The sequence below is a fragment of the Panthera uncia genome, chromosome E3 (genome assembly GCF_023721935.1).
Source record: "Panthera uncia isolate 11264 chromosome E3, Puncia_PCG_1.0, whole genome shotgun sequence".
Lineage (NCBI taxonomy): Eukaryota > Metazoa > Chordata > Mammalia > Carnivora > Felidae > Panthera > Panthera uncia.
Genome location: NC_064815.1, coordinates 26,689,185 through 26,713,221, shown reverse-complemented (window position 1 = coordinate 26,713,221; position 24,037 = coordinate 26,689,185). Strand labels below are relative to the sequence as shown.

The 24,037-nt window shown below is 53.4% G+C and overlaps 2 protein-coding genes and 1 long non-coding RNA gene across 3 annotated transcripts in view; 2 read left to right on the top strand and 1 right to left on the bottom strand.

Moving 5' to 3' along the window:
- The first annotated feature begins 4,695 nt into the window (after window positions 1-4,695).
- On the top strand, window positions 4,696-6,507 carry EPO (erythropoietin). The gene is given in 5 exon segments (XM_049638834.1): window positions 4,696-4,715; window positions 4,717-4,888; window positions 5,129-5,215; window positions 5,463-5,642; window positions 5,810-6,507. Coding segments are annotated over 5 exon segments (615 nt in total). The 3' UTR covers window positions 5,966-6,507.
- Window positions 6,508-12,093: 5,586 nt separating this feature from the next.
- LOC125928225 (uncharacterized) lies at window positions 12,094-19,697 on the bottom strand. Its single transcript, XR_007459599.1, has 3 exons — window positions 19,617-19,697; window positions 17,873-17,974; window positions 12,094-13,977 (listed from the first exon to the last, which is right to left on the bottom strand). It is a non-coding gene; the product is annotated as an uncharacterized LOC125928225 (long non-coding RNA).
- ZAN (zonadhesin) overlaps window positions 13,971-24,037 on the top strand; it is a 37,478-nt gene continuing 27,411 nt past the window's right edge. The window contains 13 exon segments of the mRNA XM_049638833.1: window positions 13,971-14,152; window positions 15,312-15,364; window positions 15,855-16,001; window positions 16,174-16,448; window positions 16,628-16,715; window positions 17,417-17,569; window positions 20,220-20,384; window positions 20,948-21,039; window positions 21,233-21,311; window positions 21,458-21,604; window positions 22,125-22,396; window positions 22,679-22,763; window positions 23,245-24,023. Of these exon segments, the coding sequence (XP_049494790.1) occupies window positions 14,076-14,152; window positions 15,312-15,364; window positions 15,855-16,001; window positions 16,174-16,448; window positions 16,628-16,715; window positions 17,417-17,569; window positions 20,220-20,384; window positions 20,948-21,039; window positions 21,233-21,311; window positions 21,458-21,604; window positions 22,125-22,396; window positions 22,679-22,763; window positions 23,245-24,023 (2,412 nt within the window). The 5' untranslated portion in view covers window positions 13,971-14,075.

Here is a 24,037-nt window from a genome sequence, read left to right as displayed (position 1 = left end):
CCACCCCCGCCATCCTCCTTGTCACCCCGTCCCTTTTCAGATCCTGCCTCAGTGGCTGCTGCTCAGGAAGTGGATGTAGGCCTCACGGGCCCCTGCAATCCCAGAGCTAGGTTGTCCAGGCTGGCTCCAGCAAGCACTCGGAGGATGAGTGGCTCACCTCCCCACTCTAGGTCTCCCATTCTCTGGCAGAGGTGTCTGGAGTGGAGGGATTGCCTAATACCAGCCAGACTTAACCGTAAAGAGGCAACATGCTGGGTGCCCGGGGGGGTACCGAAGTGAGCCAGACCTGCCATACACTGTCCTTTGCTCTTTTTGGTGATCAAGTCACCCGTGCTGCGTGACTCTAGGGAGTACCATTCCCAGCAAGCCTGTGAGTGGCACCCTCTGCAGTTGTACAGTGCTCAATCTTGAAAGCTGTGCATGTTGGCCCAGCCAGTAAGAGGCCTAAGCCACATCCATAAATGATGGCAGTACAGAGGAAGGGGACAGCTTCCTGCTGGGGGATCAGGGAAGGCTTCATAGAGGAGCTTAAGGCTCGGGCTTGGGCTTTGAAGAACGACGTGGGGAGAGAGAGTGTGAGAAGGTGATCCAGGTGGAAAGCACAGAGTGAGCAAAAGGCAGGAAGCATCTGAGTTCATGTGATGGAAGGAGCAGGAATGAACAAAGTAGGAAAATAGGCTGGAAAGGTAGACACAGGGCAGAACACAGGCAGTCTTAGTTCTGAGGCAACTGGGAGCCATAGCAGGCTCCTGATCAGGGGAGTGACACAGAAGAGGCTGTTCAATGGGAAAGATAGTGGGGATTGACTGCAGAGGTTGGGGAGGAGACCCTTTGCAGTGGTCAGCGCCATACTAGGAGAGCACAGGGAGGCAGATGAAGGGGGCCCTGGCACGGGGCTGTGGGCATTGCAGGGGGGGAGCCCCGGGAAGCTTCCTGTTTTCTCTCTGCTCTTCAGGGTCCCCTGATGTCATGGGCAGATAGCTGGACCCTGCTGGGCAGTAGCCAAGAGCATTTGGGTTGAAGTTGGCCCCGAAGCACCCTCTGCCCTCTAGTAGGATTACCTCAGCTCAGGGGTTGGGTGTGGGGTGGACCAAGATCCTCTCCTGCACCTTCTCTCCCAAGCTGCCATCAGAGGGCTCTCTCCAAAAGCCCTAGAGGATGAGCCAGCACCGCCCCTGTCCAGCAGGCCCCAACACCTAGAAGCTGGTCCTTCTGGCCCATCTCCCCTCCTTTCTTGAAGGCAGGGGTGTAGGCACCTCCGACAAGTTGCTACGAAGGAAGCAGCAGGTCCCACAGCCCGAAATCCTCCTCTCCTCCCTTTCCTCAGGCAGTGTCTACCCCCCCCCCCTCCAATCTGTCCCTGGCCCCCTCTCCATGGTCAGGTCAGGGCAGTGACGCAGGAGTCGGGGGAATGAAGAGCAGAGGCTGGGGAGGGGCGAGGGGTCGGGACAGAACGCATGTGTGGACGTGTGTGGACGTGAGCGTTCGTGTGCTTGTCCCACAGCTGGGATTTAGGAGGGAAGCAGGACCGGGCTCCGAGGGCCAGGCGGGGCTGGGAGGCTGCCTGGGTGCTGAGAGGGAAATTGGCACCAGGGGCATAGCAGGGTGTGCAGACCGAGAGCCAGTACAGCAGGGTTGAGGAGGGACCCCAGAGCAGGCTGGAGGTGAGTGGAGGGCAGAGGGGCAGGATCTGAGCAAGTCAGACCCTCATTCCTTCCCACTGGAAGCAGGCCAGCCTCTGCTTCCCGGCCTCTCCTGGTCACCATTCTGAGCCCCTCTTTGATCTTGCTCTCTCTCCACTTTATGGTTCCCTCCCTCACCTCCATTGGACTTTATTCATGTCACCCTCTCAGCAAGGCTCTCCCAACTGCCCATCTAAAATTGCAGCCTCCCCGGTCACTCCTGGCCACTTCCATGTCTGTTCTCCTTGGTCCTTATTGCCACTGGAGAGCCTCTTTTTTTTTTTTTCTTTTTTTTAAGTTTTATTTATTTTGAAAGAGAGAGAGTGCATGCACACATGCAATACGGGGGAGGCAGAGAGGGACTCACAAGCAGGCTCCGTGATACCAGCGCAGAGCCCAACACAGGGCTCAAACCCACCAACCTCGAGATTATGGCCGTAGCCGAAATCAAGAGCCAGATGCTCAACCAACCGAGCCACCCAGGTGCCCCGGAGATCCCCATGTTTGTGTTTGTCATCTGCCTTGCTGCCAGAACGTCAGCTCCACCAAGGCAGGCGTTCTTGTCTGTTTCATTCACTGCTCTATCCCCAGGTCCCTGGCCACAATTAGGTACTCATATATATTTCTTAGAGGAATAGTCATTTCTTGAATGAATGAATGAATGAATGTTTCCCATTCTTTTCTTTTTAAATGTTTGATTTATTTTTGAGACAGAGAGAGACAGAGCATGAGCAGGGGAGGGGCAGAGAGAGAAGGAAACACAGAATCTGAAGCAGGCTCCAGGCTCTGAGCTGTCAGCACAGAGCCCGACGCGGGGCTTGAACTCACAAACTGCAAGATCATGACCTGAGCCGAAGTCAGATGCTTAACCGACTGAGCCACCCAGGCGCCCCTTTCCCATTCTTTTCAAACAAAATCCAAATTCTTTAGAGTGGCATGCAAGGCCCTTCCCAACTTGACCCCTCCCAAACCAGCCCTCTGGCCTTGTGTCCACCTTTCCCTTCCACACCCTCCCCCCTGACATGCCTGACCATCCCGGATCTTCCTTCTTCCCTGCTGTACTACCCTCTTCCCCCGCCTCACATCACTTCCCATGGAAATCCTACCCGCCCTTCGAGGCTGAGCTCAAGTCACCTCCTGCATCAAATCTTCCGTGATTCCCCCGGCTAACAGTGAGCTCTGCCTCTTTCAAACTTTTCCACCTAGGCTCCACACACTCCAGTCCTCACACACTGCCCTGTGTACCCATCTTATCTCTACGGTAAGCTACAAACTCCAGGAAGCGGGAGCAAGGTCTCAAACACATCTTTTTGTCTTGCAAAAGTCACCTGACTTGACAAAAGAAGGCACCGATGGCTTGAATGAGATATCTTTAGTATCACAGAACTGGTAAGGATGTGAAGGAATATATATAACCATCTGTATTTGTAGGACTTTGGGACTGGGACTTTCATCAGCCCCATTTGATAGGTCAGGGCACTGAGGCCTTTCCAAGGTTTGAGAGACCAGCCAGCCTTGGACTCCTGCTCTAGACAGCTTGCCCGGATGCTTCCTAGAAGCCCCAAAGGCTGAGCTGCAAATCTGAAGAGCCATCATTCTGGGGGATAGCTCTATTTCAGAGTTCTTAAGAATTCTGCCACGCAGACTAACCTATATCACAGGTCAGAGACAAAAACAACAAAAAGGATGTCAAAGTGCATGGCCTGTCCTGCACAACATACCAGGTGCCCGAAAGTTCCATTTCTGGGTTTTCAGAGTCCTGGAAAGTGATGAGTGGGGAGAGAAGACCCCCAGAGTTCTTGCTTCGTGTGCCCCCATAAAATTCCAGACCACGAACAAATACTGGCTTCTAGAAGTAGCGGGATTGTGAGAGGAAGGCAACTCGCCTCTGCCAGCACCTTCCCGGCCTCCAGACCCAGCTGCCTCGCAGGAACCGGCACCCCCAACTCTGAACCCCCCCCACCTTGGCCCGAGAACGGGACGCCCCCCTCCCCCACCCCCAGGGAGCGTCGGAGGCCCCCAGCCTTTCCCAGAATGGCACCCCTCCCGCGGGTGCGCACCCAGCGGCACCTCCCAGAACCCGGGCTCGGACGCGCAGACCGGTGCCCCGCTCCGCGCCTGCGGCCGCTGTGCTCCCGCCCCGGCGAACCCCCGACCCAGGCGTCCTGCCCCGGTCTGACCCCTCTGGCCCCTACCTCCGGCGACCCCTCACGCACACAGCCTGCCCCCCACCCCCACACACGCACGCACACATGCTGATAACAGCCCCGACCCCCGGCCGAGCCGCAGTCCCCGGGCCAACCCCGACCGGTCGCCGCGCGCCAGTCCTCGCGGACCGTGGCCAGCAGTCCTGCGATCGCTGTGCGCGACCCCGGCTCGGCGGCCCCCGGACGGTGGCCCCTTCCTTCAGGGCGTGAGACCGGCCCTGCCCCGCCGCGCTTCCCGGGATGAGGGCTCCCGGCAAGGGCGCCGGCCGAGCCCCTGGTCGCTGAGGGGCCGGGGGAGGCGCGGAGATGGGGTCGTGCGGTGAGTACCCGCCGGCTGGAGGAGCCCCCGCCCGCCTGGGCCCCTGTTTGAGCAGGAATTTACCGCTGGGGCGAGTGGCCCCGAGGTGGCCGGGTTCAAGGACCGACAACTTGCCAAGGACCCCGGAAGGGCAAGGGGGGTGGGGCAGCCTCCACGTGCCGGCAGGGCTCCCGGAGCCGCCGGGAAAAGGTGAAATCTGACCCGGGCACGGGGACGCGATTTGCGGGTTCGGGGGGAAGAGGGGCGGCTCCGTGCGTGGGGAGGAAGCTGATACCTGGGTCTTGGAGCAATCCCCGGGATCTGCGAGAGGGGAAGCCTCTGTCACACCGGGATTGAAGTTTGCCCGGGAGAAGGGGATGCCGGTAGTTTGGGGGGTGGGGTGTGCTCACCGCGGCGGCGGCGGGGATTGAATGAAGGCCAAGGAGGCAGAACCCGAGCGCTGGGAAGGTTCGGGGTGGGAGCGACAAGCTGGGGGCAGAGGAACGGGATGTGTGAACTTGCTCCTCCAAACACACTCAGCCTGGCACTCTTTTCTAGAATGTCCTGCCCTGCTGCTTCTGCTATCTTTGCTGCTGCTTCCCCTGGGCCTCCCAGTCCTGGGCGCCCCCCCTCGCCTCATCTGTGACAGCCGAGTCCTGGAGAGGTACATTCTGGAGGCCAGGGAGGCCGAAAATGTCACGGTGAGGCCCCCTCCACAAAACATTCCACAGAACTCACTCTCAGGAGTCCTGGGGGGGGGGGGGTCCTCCAAGATCCAGGAAGCTGAGCCCCTTCCTGGCACTTGGCTCAGGGAGGTGGGAAGCCAGAACCCCCAGTAACAATGATAAAAGTGGTACCCCCAATGCATACCTGGAAGCTAGGTAAGGGGCAGTGGTGGAGGGGAGCCCTCGGGGAGCCTGACTCGGGGTCGTGCATTTCAGATGGGCTGTGCTGAAGGCTGCAGCTTCAGTGAGAATATCACTGTCCCAGACACCAAGGTCAACTTCTATACCTGGAAGAGGATGGACGTGAGTTTATGTTTTCCTTCTTCTTGGGGAGTCTCGTTTTGGGAACCTGTTGGGGTGGGAGGGAGAATGATAGAAGGAGGTGAGGGCTGAATGCAGTATGTCCATTCATTTATTCCTTTCTTCATTCATTCATTCATTCATTCAACAAAACTGATTCCATGGCTTCATTTGCTCAGCTTGGTGCTTGGGGTTGCTGAGACGGAGGGGCTGGCTTGGGCTGCTGACTCCAAGTGTCCACTCCCTTTAGGTCGGGCAGCAGGCTGTGGAAGTCTGGCAGGGCCTCGCCCTGCTCTCAGAAGCCATCCTGCGGGGCCAGGCCCTGCTGGCCAACTCCTCCCAGCCATCTGAGACCCTGCAGCTGCATGTGGATAAAGCCGTCAGCAGCCTGCGCAGCCTCACCTCCCTGCTTCGGGCACTGGGAGCCCAGGTGCGTAGGTGGGGGGGCCTCACTTCTCTCTGCCCTTTCTGTAAAATGGGAGAAGGACCCCTGCCAAGAAATACTGAGGCTCTCATCCCCCTCCCGATTCTAGCCTGAATCCCATCTCCCTCCAGGGGCCCCGGCACTGCGGTAACCTTCTGTTCTCTCCTTGGCAGAAGGAAGCCATCTCCCTTCCAGAGGCAACCTCTGCTGCTCCACTCCGAACATTCACTGTCGATACTTTGTGCAAACTTTTCCGAATCTACTCCAACTTCCTGCGGGGAAAGCTGACGCTGTACACAGGGGAGGCCTGCCGAAGAGGAGACAGGTGACCAGGTGCTCCCACCCTGGGCATGTCCACCACCTCACTTACCACCACTGCCTGTGCCACGCCCTCTGCACCACCACTCCTGACCCCTGTCGGGGGTGATCAGCTCAGCACCAGCCTGTCCCACGGACACTCCACGGCCAGTGGTGACATCGCAAGGGCCAGAGGAACTGTCCAGAGCGCAACTCAGATCTAAGGATGTCACAGGGCCAGCCTGAGGCCCCGAAGCAGGAGGAATTTGGAGGAAATCAGCTTAAACTTGGGGATGGAGCCTTGCTGGGGAGAAACCGAAACTCATCTTGGTGCCCTGCTGAACCGTGATGCCGGGACAAGGTGGAGGGCCGATGCCTCTTCGTGCACCCATCAGGCAGGGATAGGAGGGACCGGAGAATTTAGGTGGCGAGCCATGAATTCTCCAGGTCTCATGGGTACTCCCATGATAGTAAGAGCCCGCCGGACGAAGGGTGGTGGGAGCCAGGGAGATGGGATGGGGGCTGGCCCCTGGCTCCCAGTGGGTCCACATCTTGTGTATTTTTCAATCTCACCGGCAAGAACTGAAACCACAACATGGCTCTTGGCTTTTCTGTTTTCCCCTGGAGCACCCCACTTCCCTGGCCCTGCTCCCACCCTGGCAGCAGGCAGCAGTCCTGGGAAACTAGAGCTGGAGGGGGTCAGGCCCTACGTGCTGCCTCGCATGGCCTGTCTGACCTCTTGACCCCCCTGGGCCTGAGGCCACAAGCTCTGCCCACGCTGGTCAATAAGGTGGCTCCATTCAAGGCTATTCCTCAGTAGGCAGCTGGCAACTCTCTTTAGTGAGTTACAGCCGCCATCAAGGAAACAGGAGCCAGGAGGAAGAGTCCTTTTGGTGGCTGGGGACAGCTCCCAGTCCTGTATACTAGACCCTTATTATTTCTCACTTCTTCTCTGTGGTGCCTTTGGCTAAAGCCACATTCCCAGTATCCGCCTTTGCCACCTCTAAATCCCGCTGCCCTCTTTCCTTGCCGGCGATGGTCACTATTAATGCTCTACCCTGTAACTCACAGAAGGAGCCACCTTCCCCGACAAGGGTCTCACTGAGCATGGCTCTTCCAGGTGGTTCCCTTACTCGACTTCATTTGATTCCTTGCACAACTCTATGAGAAAGTGTCCACTGTCATTCCCATTGAACAGATGAAGAAATAAAGTCACTGCCAAGGTCAAGACAACAGGAACCCCCAATTCCCCCAGCACTGACCCCTTCCCTCTTCTGCTTGTTCCTTCCGCAGAATCCCTACCTGCTCCCTGCTTCCCCGGGATATGGGACACAGAACAAACGGCCTCCACTCTCCATCCCTACGTCTAATTTTACTCATTACTCTGACAATCAACTTCAAACTCCTTCCCAGACATAATGCTTCCGCTGTAAAGTACCGCCCAGGAGAGACCAGTGCAGACAGCAAAAGATGACACAAAACTGCATCAGGATCCAGATCCCGGCCATTAACATATATGGGAGGATCAGTCTCTCTGTTTCTATCACAAAACAGAGAAGTCAGGCTGCACCCCTGAAAATATGCAAAAGAGAGAGAAGTTTTGCAATCTGCAGCAGGAAAAATTAGGGGTAGGTTGCAGGCTTGGAGGGTATTTGTGAAGTATAGGAGCGTGATGGGGGCAGGGGTGGGAGGAATCCACAGAGGGGTGGATCCAGGGGAGAATTTTCACCTGGCCAATCCAGCTCCTGGGGTACAGTGCCCTCTTCAGGCCCCACTAGGAAATGCTAAACAAATTGGCCTGCAAAAGAACCCTTAAGGCTCCGATCTTGGCACATTTCAATAGAAGTTTGTATTGCGGTTTCCACAGATGGCATCTGGTTCTCGCCCCACTGCTGTGAATCAGGAAGGGAGGAATCTGTCTTTCTCTCTGGCAGAACTGAAGTCAAGAGGGTTGTCCTGAAATCCAAGGAATGCAGCTAATAATGGCAGCTGGGACCTGAACACAAGGTTGAGGACTCAACCCCTAAGCACATCTTAGCCTGATGTGGTACCTAGCTAGTTAAGGGACCCCAACTATATGACCTGGGCCAGTATGTTAAAACATTCGAAACATATGGGGCGCCTGAGTGGCTCAGTTGGTTAAGTATCTGACGTTGGCTCAGGTCTTGATCTCATGGCTTGTGAGTTCAAGGCTTGCGTCGGCCTCTGTGCTGACAGCTTGGAGCCTGGAGCTTCCTTCAGATTCTGTGTCTCTTTCTCCTTTTCTCTCTCTGCCCCTCCCCCACTAGCACTCTGTCTGTCTGCCTGTCTGTCTCTCTCTCTCTCAAAAATAAAAAAACTTAAAAAAAAAACCCACATAACTCATTTATTCCACACTTAACGGAGTACCTACTGGGTGCCAGCTTCTGTGCTGAGTGCTTAGAAAAACATGAAATGATCATCTGCGCCACTCACAGCCCAGGTGTCCTCCGAGAAAGCAGGCATTCCCCACTGGAGACAAAAAGACAGGAGCTCATAAACGTGGACAGAGCCGGCTTTGTAGGTGACTGTATGGACAGGCCCCGATGGGAAGGACCTGGTGAAGGCTCAAGTCCCTGCGAAGCGACATAGATACCCAAGGAGGGAGGGTGTCTCCAGATTCCAGATGTTTTTCAGGCACAGGCAGGGAGTGTGAACTCTCTTCTGTACTATTATGATGATGATTCACAACTTTTAAACTCTGGCACCGGCATGACCTGCTGTGATTCTCACCACCAATCCACGAAACAGGAGGACCTTCAGTATCATCCCCGTTTGCCGGATGGGGAGAAGAAAACTTCAGTCCCACCAGGTAAACGACAGCCAGCCAGCTCCTCTGACTTCCTGGCAGGACAGGAGCCGGCACAGCCCAGTTCTGAGTCAGCCGGTTACATAATTGTTTAATGGCACTGCCTTGTGTTTGTAGAGTGCTTTGCGATTTACAAGGTGCTTTCTCGGGGCATTTTCTTATTTGCTCTCCTAACCGAGAGAGGAAGGCAGAGATGGTAGAGGATCTCCATTTTGCAGAGGAAGAAACCAAGGTTCAGAGAGATTATGGGCCGTGCCCAGGCCGTAAGACACTGAGAGGAAGATAAGGACCAGGATCCAGGTTCTCTGACCCTGGTTCCCTCTTCTGCCCCAAGTGGGGACCACGGGGAAAGGAGCGTAGAGGGAGCAGCTGGAGGAGAGGGAGCACTTCTGGGTCAATGAGGCTTTAGGCCCATCCATCTCTCACTCCCTGCTCCATCAACTCCTCCCTGCTCCATCCCCTGCCTGGGGTTCCTCCTTCCTCCCTAGATGGGCAGAAGTTACCTCCCACCCTTCCCAGACCCAAGTCTCCAGCACTGGAGGCCAACTCAGTCGCCTCCAGCAGCCGGAGACCCCACCTTGACTGCCACCTATTGGCCCAAACCTTCTCCCTGGGCCTGAGCATCAGGCTGACCAAATGCACCTGCCTGACCCCAGCTCACAGGTCACCTAAGATGTTCCTGGAACTGCTCAGAATCCTCTTCTCACCAAAGAAGACAAGTGTTGCTGGAGTTGAGTTGGCAACATTAGACATTGCAACCTAAGCTGAATGTTAACTACGTTTTTTTTTTTTTTTTTTCTCTAGCTGGTCAAGGTTAATTCCTCTAAAATTCCATCATAAAACTGTGACATTATGAAAGATTACTGGCAACAGAAAAGCAGGCAGGAGTATGGTTTCCCAACTTATATGAGTCATGCCCAAATGTCCATGAACTCTCTCTTCTTGATTTAAAAAATTACATGACCCACACACAATTCCTGCTTTAAAACAAAACAAAACAAAATTTAGCCATGCTAGTCTCTCCATTTTACAGAAGCACACACTAAGGACCAGAGAGGGTGAGTAAAGTGTCCAAAGAAACACAGTGAAGCCAAGACCGGCTTTACTTCTCTGGAGTGGTCCCCAGGGTTTCCACATACCAGGGTCTCTCACACCTATCCCTGCAGCTGCTAGGCTGGTCAAGCCACAAGCCCTCTGGGTCTTTGTGCACTCATGACTCCCCAAAATGCAGAGCCTGGGGGCTCCCTCCCACATCGCCAGCCCTTCCTGTCCTGACTTGTGAACCAACCCCCACCCCCGGACAGGTTGGAAGCTGAGACTGTCCGGCTCTGTGGCGCCAAAGAGAGGTCAGCAAAAGCAGCCCTCGGAGGACTTATTGCCCAACCAGGAGGGGCTGTGGATCAATTGACTTCTGTTGCTCTTCCCCGGGTTAACCATTTCCTGGCGCTGTCCCTCTCTCGACTGCTCTCCTAACCTGGTATGGAGAAAGGGTAGATCAGCGTTTGGGCCGGGCATCCATTACATCCCCCACTTTGATGAAAAGGGGCAGAGGATTTCTCTCTCCCCGGATCGGACCCCTACACAGTCCCTTTGGGCTCATGTGGGCAGGAATCCCCAGGACTGCGAAGGGTGTTAGGACTTCCCTCTTCGATGTACCCCTGGGCATAGATTTTTTTTTAAAGTTTTTTTTACAGTTTATTCATTTTGAGAGAGAAAGAGAGAGAGAGAGAGAACACGCTCATGAGTGGGGTAGGGGCAGAGAGAGAGGGAGAGAGAATCCCAAGCAGGCTCCTTGCTGTCCACACAGAGCCCAACGTGTGGCTCAATCCCACAACCATGAAATCATGACCTGAGCTGAAACCAAGAGTCAGATGCTCTACCGACTGAGCCGCGCTGGGCATGGATTTGATGATAGGGAATGGGGGCCTGCCAAGGTGAAGGGAGTGAAACTGAAGGCTTTTAGAAACACCTGGGTGTGGTGGGTGTTTCAACCAGCTCGCTGTTGACCGGCCCTCCAGCCTAGATACGGCTCCATATGCGCGGTGAGAGTCAACAGCCTTTTCAAAAGGGGCAAAACCACCCTTCCGCTGCAGTCTTATGTAGGACTGCCATTTATGAAACAGGTCAAAGCAGAGCTGCTGTGGCTGTGGCTGGGGTGGGGGTGGGGCCCTGACCTCCTCTGGATGTTCCCAACACAACGGTGGGAGTCTGCAGGCCACACTGTGTGCACCGTCGGAGCCATGCTCTTGGGCCGGACAGTGGACTTCATTTCCGAAGAGCTCAGTTTCAACACATGGAAAACGAGGACAATAATTGTGCAACAAAGAGGACACGAGGTGCGGTTAGATTAGCCCACAAGCACCGCTGTTCCTGGCTCCTGCAAAGTTCTCCCCACTCCTGCTGTCTCCATGTTACCGTCCAGCTGCACCACCATCCCTCGCCCTCCGCAGCCTCCCCTCCTGTCTCTCCAGCTCCAACCAGCCTCTCTTTGGTCCTTATCTGCCGAGGCTGCCACAGAAGCCTTTGGAGAATGTACGTGGGATCAAGTCACCCTGGTGGCTTAAAAACTTTTAGTGGCCCTTCAAAGCTATGGCATCCAAGGTCCTCCAAGCCAGGGACCCTGCCTCTCCGCGCCCCGCCCCGCCCCCCCCCCCCCCCCCCCCCCCCACACCATTCTTCAAAAAAGTGTCATGCTCCCTCTAAGCTTGGAACATTCTCCCTTCCTGGATGTGTCTTCCCATCTTGTCTGATTACCACCTCTTTGTGGTTTAGAAAGTCTCTAAACCTGTGTCGGCAAGGTCTCCTCCGTCCCTTCCCAGAGGTGGCTCGTCCCTCCTGTTGCCTGCATTCTGGACTCTTCCGGCCTCTTTCATTTAATAACATACGCAGGATCCCTTTCCACTATCACAGCATACAGCTCTACCACCATTCTTTACGTTTTTCCTTAAGCCAGGAATAAACTTTAACAAAGTGTAATAACATCAATTAATATTTTTAAACTATTTTTTAATTGTGGTAACATACTCAACAAAAAATTTGTTATCTTAACCATTAAAATTCTTAAAAATTTTTTTTTTGTTTTTTTAAAATTTATTTATCTCGGGGCGCCTGGGTGGCGCAGTCGGTTAAGCGTCCGACTTCAGCCAGGTCACGATCTCGCGGTCCGTGAGTTCGAGCCCCGCGTCGGGCTCTGGGCTGATGGCTCGGAGCCTGGAGCCTGTTTCCGATTCTGTGTCTCCCTCTCTCTCTACCCCTCCCCCGTTCATGCTCTGTCTCTCTCTGTCCCAAAAATAAAAAACGTTGAAAAAAAAAAATTTAAAAAAAAAAAAATAATAAAATTTATTTATCTCTGTACCCCACATAGGGCTTGAACTCACGACCCCAAGATCAAGAGTCTCACACTTTTCCAACCGAGTCAGCCAGGCAAACCTCTTCTTAACCATTTTTAAGTGTGCAGTTCAGTGGCATTAAGTACATTCGCGTTGTGACATCATCACCACTGGCCATCCACACAACCTTCACATCTTCCCTAGCTGAAATTCTGTCCCCATGAAACAAAAACTCCTTATTCCTGTCAACCACCATTCTATTTTCTGTCTCTATGAGTTTGACTACAGTAGGCATCTCCTATGAGCGGAATCATATGCTATTTGTCTTTCTGTGTCAGGCTTATTTCACTTAGCATAATGTCCTCAGTGTTGCAGCATGTGTCAGAACATCCTTCATTTTAAAGGCTGAACGAGGGGCGCTTGGGTGGCTCAGCCGGTTAAACATCCGACTCCGGCTCAGGTCATGATCTCGCAGTTTGCGAGTTCGAGCCCCGCGTTTGGCTCTATGCTGACAGTTGGGAGCCTAGAGCCTGCTTCAGATTCTGTGTCTCCCTCTCTCTGCCCCTCCCTTGTTCACACTGTCTCTCTCAAAAAATAAAAAAATTAAAAATCAACATTAAAAAAAAAGGCTGAATGGTATCGTATGTATGTGCCATAGTTTTTGGCTTTGTGGACTTTGGGTCGCCTTCACCTTTTGGCTATGGTGAATAATGCCACCATAAACATGGGTGACCAGGTTATCTATCTCTTCATCTTTGCTTTCAATTCTTTTGGGTATACAGCCAAAAGTGGAATTGCTGGGCCCTATGGTAATTCTATTTTTAACTTTTGGAGGAGTGCCATTCTTTTTAATATGTACATAATATTCCTCCATGTGAAAAATAGTCCTTGACTATGATCCAACCACATCTCTGCTGGCAAACGTTTGGGTAATCTCGATTTTTTTTTTCCTACTCTAATCAGTGCCACAATTACCAACTTTAAGATGTGCCCAGCTTTGTGCAAAAAGGCATTTCTATTACTATTTTGTGCAAATAGGTATTTCTGTGGGAAGATGCTTGGAAAAGTAAGGCGGGGTCAAAGACGTGCATGTCAGGAAGTTTGAGAGTTTCAGATTACCTTTGAAGAAGTTTTCACCAACACAGAGTCTTAGCATCAGTGTATTTGAGTGTGTCTACCCACATCCTGGCCAATGCCCAATGCCTTCAATCTCTTAAATGGTTGTCAATGTGACAGTTGTAGTTTTGATTAGCATTTTCCTTATCGCTAGTGAAGCAGGACATCTCCGATGTTTACTGGCTGGTGGTACGTCTTCCTCTGGGACTTGTCTTTTTCGATTCTTTGCCAGTAATGACCTGCCAGTCGTTTTTGCCATTTTTGCCAGCTATAGAATTTTAGATTTGAAATGATTTTCTGTTGGAATTCTGCAGACAATGTTCCACGGCCTCTTAGAACCCCTGGTTGCTATTGAAAAGCCCGATGCCATGGTGACTCCTGATCCTTAGTATGTGACCTGCTTCTTTCTATCTGAAAGTGGTTAGGGTCTTCTCTCCCCTCCTCCCCCAATACTCTGAAATCTCATGTCAGACCTTCCATGGGTGTCTTTGCACCCATCATAAGAGACCCCTTTTCATCAAGAGACTTGTAGCTCAGTCCTATGAAATCTTCTCGTGTGGTTTTTTCCGAAGTCCTTTCTTTTCCTTTGGTCTTTCTGATTTGAACTCTTTGGTTGGATGCTAGACGTTCTGGACTGCTTCTCTAAGTCTTTCTCTTGGTCCTTCTCTCCTGCTCTCATCTTATTTCCTCTCACTGGATTTTAAATTTCCACCCTTGTAGTTTTCATTTCCCAGAGCGTTCCGGTGTTCTCTGTCTGGTTTTCATGGCATCCCTGGAAGGATGTCAAGAGAGGAGGGTCAGGGATAGATAAAGTAGCCTGGGCTCACTGTGCCTTCCCCTCTTCCCTTAGAGCCGCCTCTGAGGTCCCATATGGCTCCTCCAGTCTGGACTCTGGTGCTGCTGGTGGGGGCCGCCTGGGGCCAGGGCCACATGCCTGCCCCTGTCCGGTAAGCGGGCCTCAGGGGGTGATCTGGGGTGACTCTGGGGGAGAGTGAGGGGGCAAAGCTGGAGGGGGCAAAAGGGTAACGATGAAGGGCACAGCCGTGGGGAGGAAGGGGATGATGAACAAGAACAGTGGGGAGAACCCCACGACCCAAGCGCCTAGAACTGAGGAGTGTGAGAAGCTCAGAGGACAGAGCCCAGATGTTAGAAAGAACAAGGAGAGACGAGAGGAGAGGCTGGGCCTTCGGGAAATGGACCAAACCCAGGGCAAACCCAGCAGACAGGAGACTTCCGGTAGAGGCAGCAAGAAATGATAGATGGCTTGGTGTCCTGGAGCTTGTTTTGTGGGATTTGAGCAAGCCGAACTTGTGCATGGATGGCAAAGGGCTATTCTGTTTGGCCTACACCATCTGGGGAGGCGCAGTGAGCGTCTGTGCGTTATTCCTAGGGCGAGGAGGTGCCATCCCTGTGTTATTCATCTGTATGTTCAGTGGCACGTAGCTAGGGCAGCGTGGGACCCAGGGTCCCCACTCTAAGGGGAGAACTTAGGCTTCAGCACAAGAGGACCTCAGCTCGAAGGAAGGGGTGTCCCCAGGTGTAAACGCCGAGGCACTGCTTGAGAACTGCCAGACACACGATCGGGTTCCTCCTCCAGGGAGGCTCCAACACACGTCACAGAGGCACGGAGGGAACCAGTGAGGCGCTCCGAGGAGAGACACTCATTATTTTATTTTATTTTTAGGAGACAGATGAGAATTTAACGTGAGGAGGTTGGGGGCCTTCTTTTTTTTTTTTTTAATGTTTATTTTTTGAGAGAGAGAGCACAAGTTGGGGAGGGCCATAGAGAGAGAAGGAGACACAGAATCTGAAGCAGGCTCCAGGCTCTGAGCTGTCAGCACAGAGCCTGACGTGCAGCTCGAACCCACAAGCAGTGAGATCATGACTTGAGCCGAAGTCAGTCGCTCAACCGACTGAGCCACCCAAGCACCCGGCCTTTCGAAAACCTTAAAGAAGACAAATATATGTTCGCTGCCTACACTTTGGTGCAGTATGAATACCAAGAAATCCTTCAAGAAGAACCACTCAGAAAGCTCACGATCAATGAGGCTTATGATTCTTGATGATGACAAGTATTACTTTTCTTTTTCCTTCTCCAACCCCAAGGAAGGGGAAGCCTTCAGAATGGAAGCCAGTTGCCCGCAACTCTAGGGATAACTGTGAGTTGGAAACCAGCACCACTCAGACCTTTCTCCTTCCCCAGGGCAGGGTGGCCACCTCAAGGGCCCTCTGGGCTGGGCGATGGCATAAACACATAATGATGTGTGGAGGGCAGTCCTTGGATGAATAGAGGGTGGAGGGACCATGGAAGAGTGGAGTCTAAGCCCTACCTAGAAGATTTGTGTTCAGATTAACAACAACAAAATGTATGCATCCAGACAAAGCCTGTCTGCCCAGATGAACCCAGCCCCCCCGGGACCTCAGTGTGCGACCCCTGTCCTAGAAGTCATTCTGCCCTGCCCCACCCCACCCTGAATTTCTCCTACGAGATTCTTATTTCTCAGATTCTCTTTTCCAAATCTGTGCTCTGGACCCACATAGTGGCTGCCTTCTCTAAGCTAAGCAATCCTGCTAACCCCCGACCCTCATTTTGGCTCTGGGGCTGGCCCTCTCCCCTCTCCTGGCCTCAGAGCGGCCCTTTCTTCCCAGCTGTTCTCACTCAGTGTGACTTTGAGGATAACTCCAACCCCCTCTGTGATTGGACCCAAGTGTCCACAGATGACGGGGACTGGACTCGAGCCAGTGGACCCTCCCCCATCGGCAGTACGGGTCCCCCCGGGGGCTACCCCAACGGAGGTAAGGAAGCCTAAGGTTTAAGGAGACAGCTAGGAGGTAGGCATGGGCAGACGCAGGTGCAGGGAGAAGGGAGGCAGCTGGAAGTGGACGCCTGGGCTCTGGGAAGGGGGTGGGAGGGCAGCCCTCAAGGCTGGGAGGGCCTCCTCATCATCCTGGGCTCTGCCTCCCGCAGAGGGCTACTACCTGCACATGGCATCAAGCACCTTCCACCGGGGCGGGGTGGCCCGCCTACGCAGCCCCCCCCCCGTATGGGAGCAAGGCCCCCTCTGCGTGCGCTTCGCCTACCACCTGTTTGGGCTCTCGTGGGGCGCCCAGCTCAAACTGCTGCTGCTCAGAGGCACCAAGAAGAAGCGTCCCAGCCTGCTCTGGAAACATACTAACACCCAGAACCCCTCCTGGATTCCCACCGCTGTCACCGTGCCTATGGGGCTTGCCCTGCCCAGTCGGGTGAGGGTGCGGCAGAGGGCAGAGTCTTGGGCCCTGGGGCGAATCTGGGTGGGTGGGGGCAGGAGGGGCCGGGCCAAGGAGGGGGCGCCGGGGCCGGGCCACCCGAATTCAGACAGGAAAAGTGGGGGCCTGAGGCAAAGGAGCTTACAGGCTGCGTGGTCCCCTCCTTTCTCCCACAGGTGATGTTTGAAGGAGTGAGGGGCAGCACGGCTTACCTGGACATCGCTCTGGATGCCATCTCCATCCACAGGGGCTCCTGCAATCGGAGTGAGCCCCTGTCCCTCCTTCTCTCTCTGCCTCCACCATCCGCCCAGCTCTGGCTTCCCTCTACTTCCACACCTCACACCTTTGAATCCTGAAGCACCTACACCTAAGGAGAGGTTCCCTTTGAACACAGTTGTGGTAACGACTTTCCGAGAGTGACCAACCAAGTCCGGGTTGCCCTAACCTGTCCCCATTTTTGCACAGAAAGTCCTGCATCTCAGGAATGCCTCAGTCCCTGCGCAAAACTGGATGTCTGGTCACTCCAGCTGTTCCCCCAGATCCATCCCGAATCAGCCCTCTAAGCTGACATATAGAGATTCAAGGGGAGCAAACTCAAGTGAAGGAAAATTCCAGAAGCTGAGTCCAAGTAATTAACACTTACTGGGCACAGGATTGTACTAGCGGCTCTCCACAAATGATCTAAAGTGAGACAGGCGGGTGCTGTCGTTCCCAGTTATAGATGAGGAAACTGAGGCTTGGGCAGGTTCTGTAACATGTCCCAGGAATAAGCCGTTGAGGAGTGGAATTGTATCTGGCTCCAAAGCCCACCGTGGCTCACAGTATTCTGACTCAGAATTGGGTCCCACAGTATTGGGACTCAGAATTCTGAGTATGCCCACACTGGGGCATACTTTTGAGAGCTGCATCCTTCTAGAACAAGCTAAATCCTCCCTCCCTCCCCACCCCGCTCTTTCTCCCCTCAGTCTGCATGATGCAAATGTGCAGCTTTGACATTCCAAATGATCTCTGTGGCTGGAGCTGGATCCCGACAGCCTCTGGGGCCAAGTGGGTCCAGAAGAAGGGGTCGTCCGGGGTGCTGAAAGTGGGGCCTGAGGACGATTTCTCTAGCCCTGGTGGTGAGTAATGAGCACACTTCCGTCCTTTGACTTTGTGGGCTTCTAGTGACCTCTGCAGGAGTTTACAATGTTTGCCTGACTACCGCACAGTAACTGCCATGGGATGTAAGCCCCAGCAACCTCAAACCTCGCTGAGCGCAAGTTACTCAGCAGAAAGCAAACTCCACACCCCAGCTTCCCCCACTGCCATCCCACAAACCCCACCGGGCAGACCCAACACAGCCTACTCCTCACCTCCCTTCCCTGGCACCATTCATTCATGCATTCTTCATTCATTCATTCATCCATTCATTCAACAAGTACCTACTGAGCGCCTATGATGTGCCAGGTGCTGTTCCAGGCCCTTGAGATACACCAGCTTACAAAACAGACTAGGAGTGGCAGGGGGTGAGAGGAAGATGGTTCCTAAAACAAGAAATAAATTATATAGTTACAGCAGGACTATTGAAAAATGAAAGTCAAACAAAATGAGGGGATTGGGAGTGCAGGAGTTAAGGCGGGGGGGGACTGTGAGTTTTAAACAAGGTGTCAGGGTAGGTCTCATTCAGGTCATATTTGAGCATAAACTTGAAGCAAGTGAAGGAGTGACGGAGTGAGCATATAGAGGGGAAGAACATTCTAAGCCGAGGGGCCAGCCATGCAAAGGTCCTGAGGTAGCAGTGAGCTAGGAGGTAGGGGAGGTGCTGAGATACAAGAGGCCACCTAGCAAGGATAGAGAAGAGGAGCTTAGAGCAGTCCTAGGCAGGGCTGATGACTTGGAGCCTTGAAGGCCACGGTCGGGACTGTGGCTTTGATTCTATGTGGATGTGGATGGGGAGCCTTTGCAGGATTTGGAACAGAGGAGTGACTAAATCTGCCTTATGTTTAAAAGGATCACCTGGGGTTTTTTGTTTTTGTTTTTGCGTTGAGAATACGCTAAAGGGAACGGCCAAAGGCAGATGCAGAGAGGCCATTTAGAAAGCTTTTGCAATATGGCAACTGGGTGGCTCAGTCGATTAAATGTCCGACTTTGGCTCAGGTTGTGATCTCATGGTTCGTGAGTTTGAGCCCTATGTCGGGCTCTGTGCTGACAGCTCTGAGCCTGGAGTCTGCTTTGGATTCTCTGCCTCCCTCTCTCTCTGCCCCTCCCCCACTCACGCACGTGTGCGTGCTCTCTCTCTAAAATAAACATATACATATGTATATAGTTACAAGGCTTTTGTAATAAGCCAGGCAATATGTTTCCTCTTCCATTGCATCCATGTCTGTCCGTAGCTTCTTTCCCACCATCTCTCTCTGTGCTCTAGGCTGGGCTTTTCTTTTCACGGATGACCCCTCCCTCCCTTCCTTCCCCCTTTCTACTTTCTCCCCCACCTCCCTCCCTCCCTCCCTCCCTTCCTTCCTTCCTTCCTTCCTTCCTTCCTTCCCTGTGCCTCTCTGCTCCTTTTCTCTCGCCCACAGCAGCTACCTCTCTTCCTGTCTTCCCCACACAACGTGCCTCTCCAGTCCTCACAGAGCACACGCCACGCACGCCAAGCTGTGCAGGTCAAACATGAGAACCCCGCTCCCTGATTTCTTTTCTAAATTCTCTTCTTTGTTCTCTGGCCCCTTGCATTTCTCCATTCTCAATCCTCTCCCTTCATTTTTCTGTCCTTTTCCCCTCCGTCTGCCCCCAGCGCCCAGAAGCCCTTTCTGCTCACTCCAAATGCAAGATCTCCTTCCTCTGAGCTTTCTTGCTGTTCCTGCTGCCTCCGAGGTCCGCCTTCTAGAAAGACCCTGAGAACCTCCTCTCCCCTTCCCTTCCGAAGCCCTGGAGATCAGGGCAGGGCCAGCCCATCTCCGCATCACCCCCGCCTCCCAGTATTAGCACCCCCAAGCCGAGCCTCAGTAGTTTCAGTAAATGTTGGTTGTTGTTTCCATTTTCTCTCTCCTCCTTTTTCCAGCTTGCTTCCTTCTATTTTTCCGTCTTTTCTTTTACTCCCACTTCTCCTTTCCACCAACCAGCTATCCCATTAGCGCCCTCCTGGCGTTTTCTTTCACCATTTACCACTTCCCTCCTTCCCCTTACCTCCTCCATCCCTGATGTTTCCTCTCTTTTCTCTTCCCTCCCCTTCTGCCCTCTATTCGGTCTCCCCGAGGCCGCCTTTCCAGGCCTGGTGCGTGCGCGCTCACCAGGCAGGACCGCTCGGGAGTCAAGACGCAGCGCGCCTGCGCAGCCTAACTTTTTCCCCCGGCTACCAGTTGCGTCACGGAGCGAGGTCCAGGTTGATTGGCTGCTTGAACTGCCGGAGGGGGTGGGGTGGGAAGATGCCAGCTTCTAGGCGTCAGACCAGTCCTCTCTCACCAGTTTGTGTGAATCAGCTCTGTCCCGTGGGTCCAGAAAAGGAAGAGGATATGACCCTGGGGGACCTAAAGCGTCACAACCCAAAGGACAAGGTTCTGGCTGCTGCTTCTGAGAGGATGCTGCGTTTCATATGGTGGTGCCTGCGCCCTTACCCAGTCTTGCCAAGCATTTCTGGAAAGTTCGAAGGCCTCGGACAGATGGAGGCCCACCTCATCGCTGGCCGATCCCAGGCAGCTGTTGGGGCTTCCCAGGCCCGGGACCCCTGCGGTCACAGGGTCCTATCCCCCAATTTCAGCCGCCCCACCTAACTGGCCTTTTACTTTATAGGTGGCTTCTACATGCTCCTGGACCCCAAGAATGCAAAACCGCGGCAGAAATCTGTCCTCCTGAGCCCCCTGAGCCAGTCCTCTGGCTGTTTGAGCCTGTCCTTCCACTACATCCTCTATGGCCAGTCACCTGGTGCAGCCCTCGCCATCTATGCTTCTGTCTTGGGTGAGACTGGCATTTGCAGGATTTATGCTTATCTCGTCTCCCAGGGTTGAGTTGACAGGAAAATATGGGGCGTCCCATATTTCTAGGGAAATCTAGGATATATGCGAGATTATTGTGTGGCGTAGAATTGGGGAGCTGGGAGAGTGCTGGCTTCTAGAAAAACAGATAAAAGTACCAGGAGAGTGAGAGAGAAGGATGTGCTTGCATTTGGGAGAGGGGGATACCCTCCCAGTATTCCCTTAGCTACTCCTCTTTCTGAGTATGGGATTTTTTTTCCTAATTTAAAAATTGTTTATTTTTGAGAGACAGAGAGAGAGACAGAGCGTGAGCAAGGGAGGGACAGAGAAAGAGGGAGACACAGAATGTGAAGCAGGCTCCGGGCTCTGAGCTGTCGGCACAGAGCTCGACGTGAGGCTCGAGCTCACAGACCGTGAGATCATGACCTGAGCCAAAGTCAGACCCTGAACCCACGGAGCTACCCAGGCGCCCCCTGAGTACAGGTTTGAGGTCATTTTCAGTCCCCTTAATAAGTCAATTCTCTCTCTGATTCCTTTCATTTGCAGGCAGCATCAGGAAACACACTCTCTTCTCAGGACAACCTGGACCCAATTGGCAGCCTGTTACTGTCAATTACACAGCCCAGGGACAAATTCAGGTACAGAGGAGCAAAGGTCAGGACCCCTTGCACAGGGTAGGCACTTCTGATATTGAAGTGGAGTGAGGGTCTGGGCGCTGGGAGTAGGGTGTCTGGGTTCCTGAATAGAGTAAAATTAGATGGTGGGGGGTGGTTTGGGCATTTGGGCTCTTTTTTCACTCCCAGTCCCCTTTCTCTCTCTCTCTGTCTTCAGTTCACTGTGGTGGGTGTGTTTGGAGAGACCCCAGAGCCTGCTGTGGCAGTGGATGCGATCAGCATTGCTCCCTGTGGGGGTGAGAGCAAGGCCCTGGGAGGAGCAGGGCCTCCACCAGATCATCAAAACGGGGGGGGGGGGGGGGGGGGGGGGGGGGGGGGTAAGATTGGGGAGAAATAGAGGGCATGGCCCAAATTTCTCACATCTCCCATTTTGATCCCCTAGAGAGCTTTCCTCAGTGTGACTTTGACGATGATGCCCATCCCTTCTGTGACTGGGCCCAGGCATCAGAGGATGGTGGACACTGGACCCGGGGAAGTAAAAATATGCACATCCAGGGTACAGGCGCTTTTGGAGGTTCCCTTAATGGAGGTGAGGAGATTGAGGATCTCCCAAGCCAACGGATTACTGGGGAGTTGGCTGGTATGATTCCTGGGAGAAGATATTGTAGGTGGCGACGGTCAGCTGGCAGGTGTTTATTGGGAAGCCACCATGGGTCCGAGCTGGGGAGATGACAGAAATCGAACGGGTTGAAGATTCTCCTGCCTGTGGGGTCACTGAAACCGCCAGAAAATCCAGGCAACTCACTTCACTGAGCCCGAGCCTTCAAAATCCACAATCTCATTTTCAGTTAAGACATTTACTGGTGCAGCCAGCAAAGGAATCTGGGTTGCTCGTTTGGTTTTCCCTTTCTTTCTGATCCTACCTTCTTCAGTTAGAAGTCCAAAACAAGTAGGAAAAAAAAAAACCCGCTTACAGCGTGGGGAGTTTGGGTGTTCGCGTCAAACCCTCGTTTGCAAGGTGTTGCTAGGGAAAACAACACGAGAGTGTCCTCAGGGTGGGGGTGGGGGTTGTCATCTTGCCCTTCTTTTGATTCCCTTCTTTTGCCCAGAAGGTCGCTATATCTATTTCGAGGCTGACAAGTTCTCTGAGGCAGGCCAGTCTTGCAGACTGGTGAGCCGGCCCTTCTGTGCCCCGAGTGCGATCTGTGTGGAGTTTGCTTACCACATGTACGGCCTAGGAGAGGGCGCTAAACTCAGTCTCCTGCTGGAGAGTCCCGCAGGCAGTTTCCCGACTTCTCTCTGGCACCGCATTGGGTCTCAGAGCCCCGACTGGCTGAACACCTCCGTCACTATCCCTTCGGGGCATCAACAGCCCATGCAGGTGAGAGACAGAGTGGGCCCTGTGTGGGGCCCGGTGAGGGGGACATAGTACCCGGGGACAATCAGGGCTGAGGAGATGGGACGCTGGAAAGGGGGCAGAGCAGAGGTGAACTCAGTGTCCCTGAGAGGGATATCTGCATCCTGAAAAGGAGTGAGGGCAGAATTGGACTGTTGAGCCTAGAACAAGGTGACCTTTTGGCAGAGGACAGGCTGTCTGGGAGAATCCTTGAGGTGCCATGGATTCAGTTGGACTTCTCTCTTCTCTGTCCTTCATTCCCTTCAGCTGATATTGGAGGCCATCAGAGGGACCAACACTGCCTTTGTTGTCGCTGTGGGTTTTATCTTGATCAATCACGGGACTTGTAGAGGTAAAACAAAACTCAAGGCCCCGGAAAGGGGGCGGTGCTCTGGGATGACCATCTGTCAGATGGCTGAAAATCAAGTTCTCTCCTGTGCTTGTATTTTCACACTGCTTTGTGTTCTACATTCTGCCTTCTCGGTGGCATCAGGATGCTTGCGTGTGCGCATGTGACTTTGATGCAGTGAATTTCTGTGGCTAGATCCAGAATTCCTTACCCAGTAGATGGTGATCCTGAAGGGAGGACCCACATCCTATTCATGTTGTGTCGTTTGTATCTGGCATGACGTCTGATATTTATTAGGAGCAGTGCTTGTTGAGAGTTTGTTGAGTGAAGGTTGGGGTTGGGAGTAGAAGGAGAGGTGTGAATAAATTACCCTTTGAGGCCACCCACTCCAATTGGAAGTGAGTGAAGAGGGTGGTGGTCTGGTTTCGACTAAACTCCAGGGTTTGTTTGTTTGTTTGTTTGTTTGTTTGTTTTTTCTTTGCAGGAACTATGCCAACAGTGCTTCCTTCCAAATCTCCGGTTCCCCCCACTGGCCCTTCTGAAACCCTTGTCTCCACAGAAAAACCTAGGACTCCCACAGAAAAACCTACAGTCCCCAAAGAAAAACCTATGGCCACCACAGAAAAACCCACTGTCCCCAGTGAAATATCCACTGTCCTCACAGAAAAACCCATGGCCCTCACAGGAAAACCCATGACCCCCACAGAAAAACCTATGACACCCCAAATAAAACCTATGGCCCTCACAGAAAAACCCACTATCACCACAGTAAAGCCCATAGTCCCAACAGAAAAGCCCACTATTCCCACTAAAAAACCCACTGTCCCCTCTGAAGAGACCATTGTGCCCTCTGAAGAGACCACTGTCCTTCCCAAAGAGCCCACCATCTCCACTGGAAAACCTACCATCCCCACTGGAAAGCCTACCATCCCCACTAAAAAGTCCACTATACCCCCTGAAAAGCCCAGTATCTCCACAGAAGAGCCCATTGTCCACACAGAAAGACCTACTGTCCACACTGAAAGGACCACCATCCACACTGAAAGGTCCACTGTCCCCATAGAAAAACCCACTATGCCCACTGAAAGGCCCACCATCCCCACAGAAAAATCTACCCTTCCCACAGAAAAACCCACCGTCCTTACTGAAAGGCCCACCATCCCCACAGAAAAACCTACCCTTCCCACAGAGAAACCCACCACCCCTACTGAAAAGACCACCATCCCCACAGAAAAACCTACCCTTCCTAAAGAAAAACCCACCGTCCCCACTGAAAG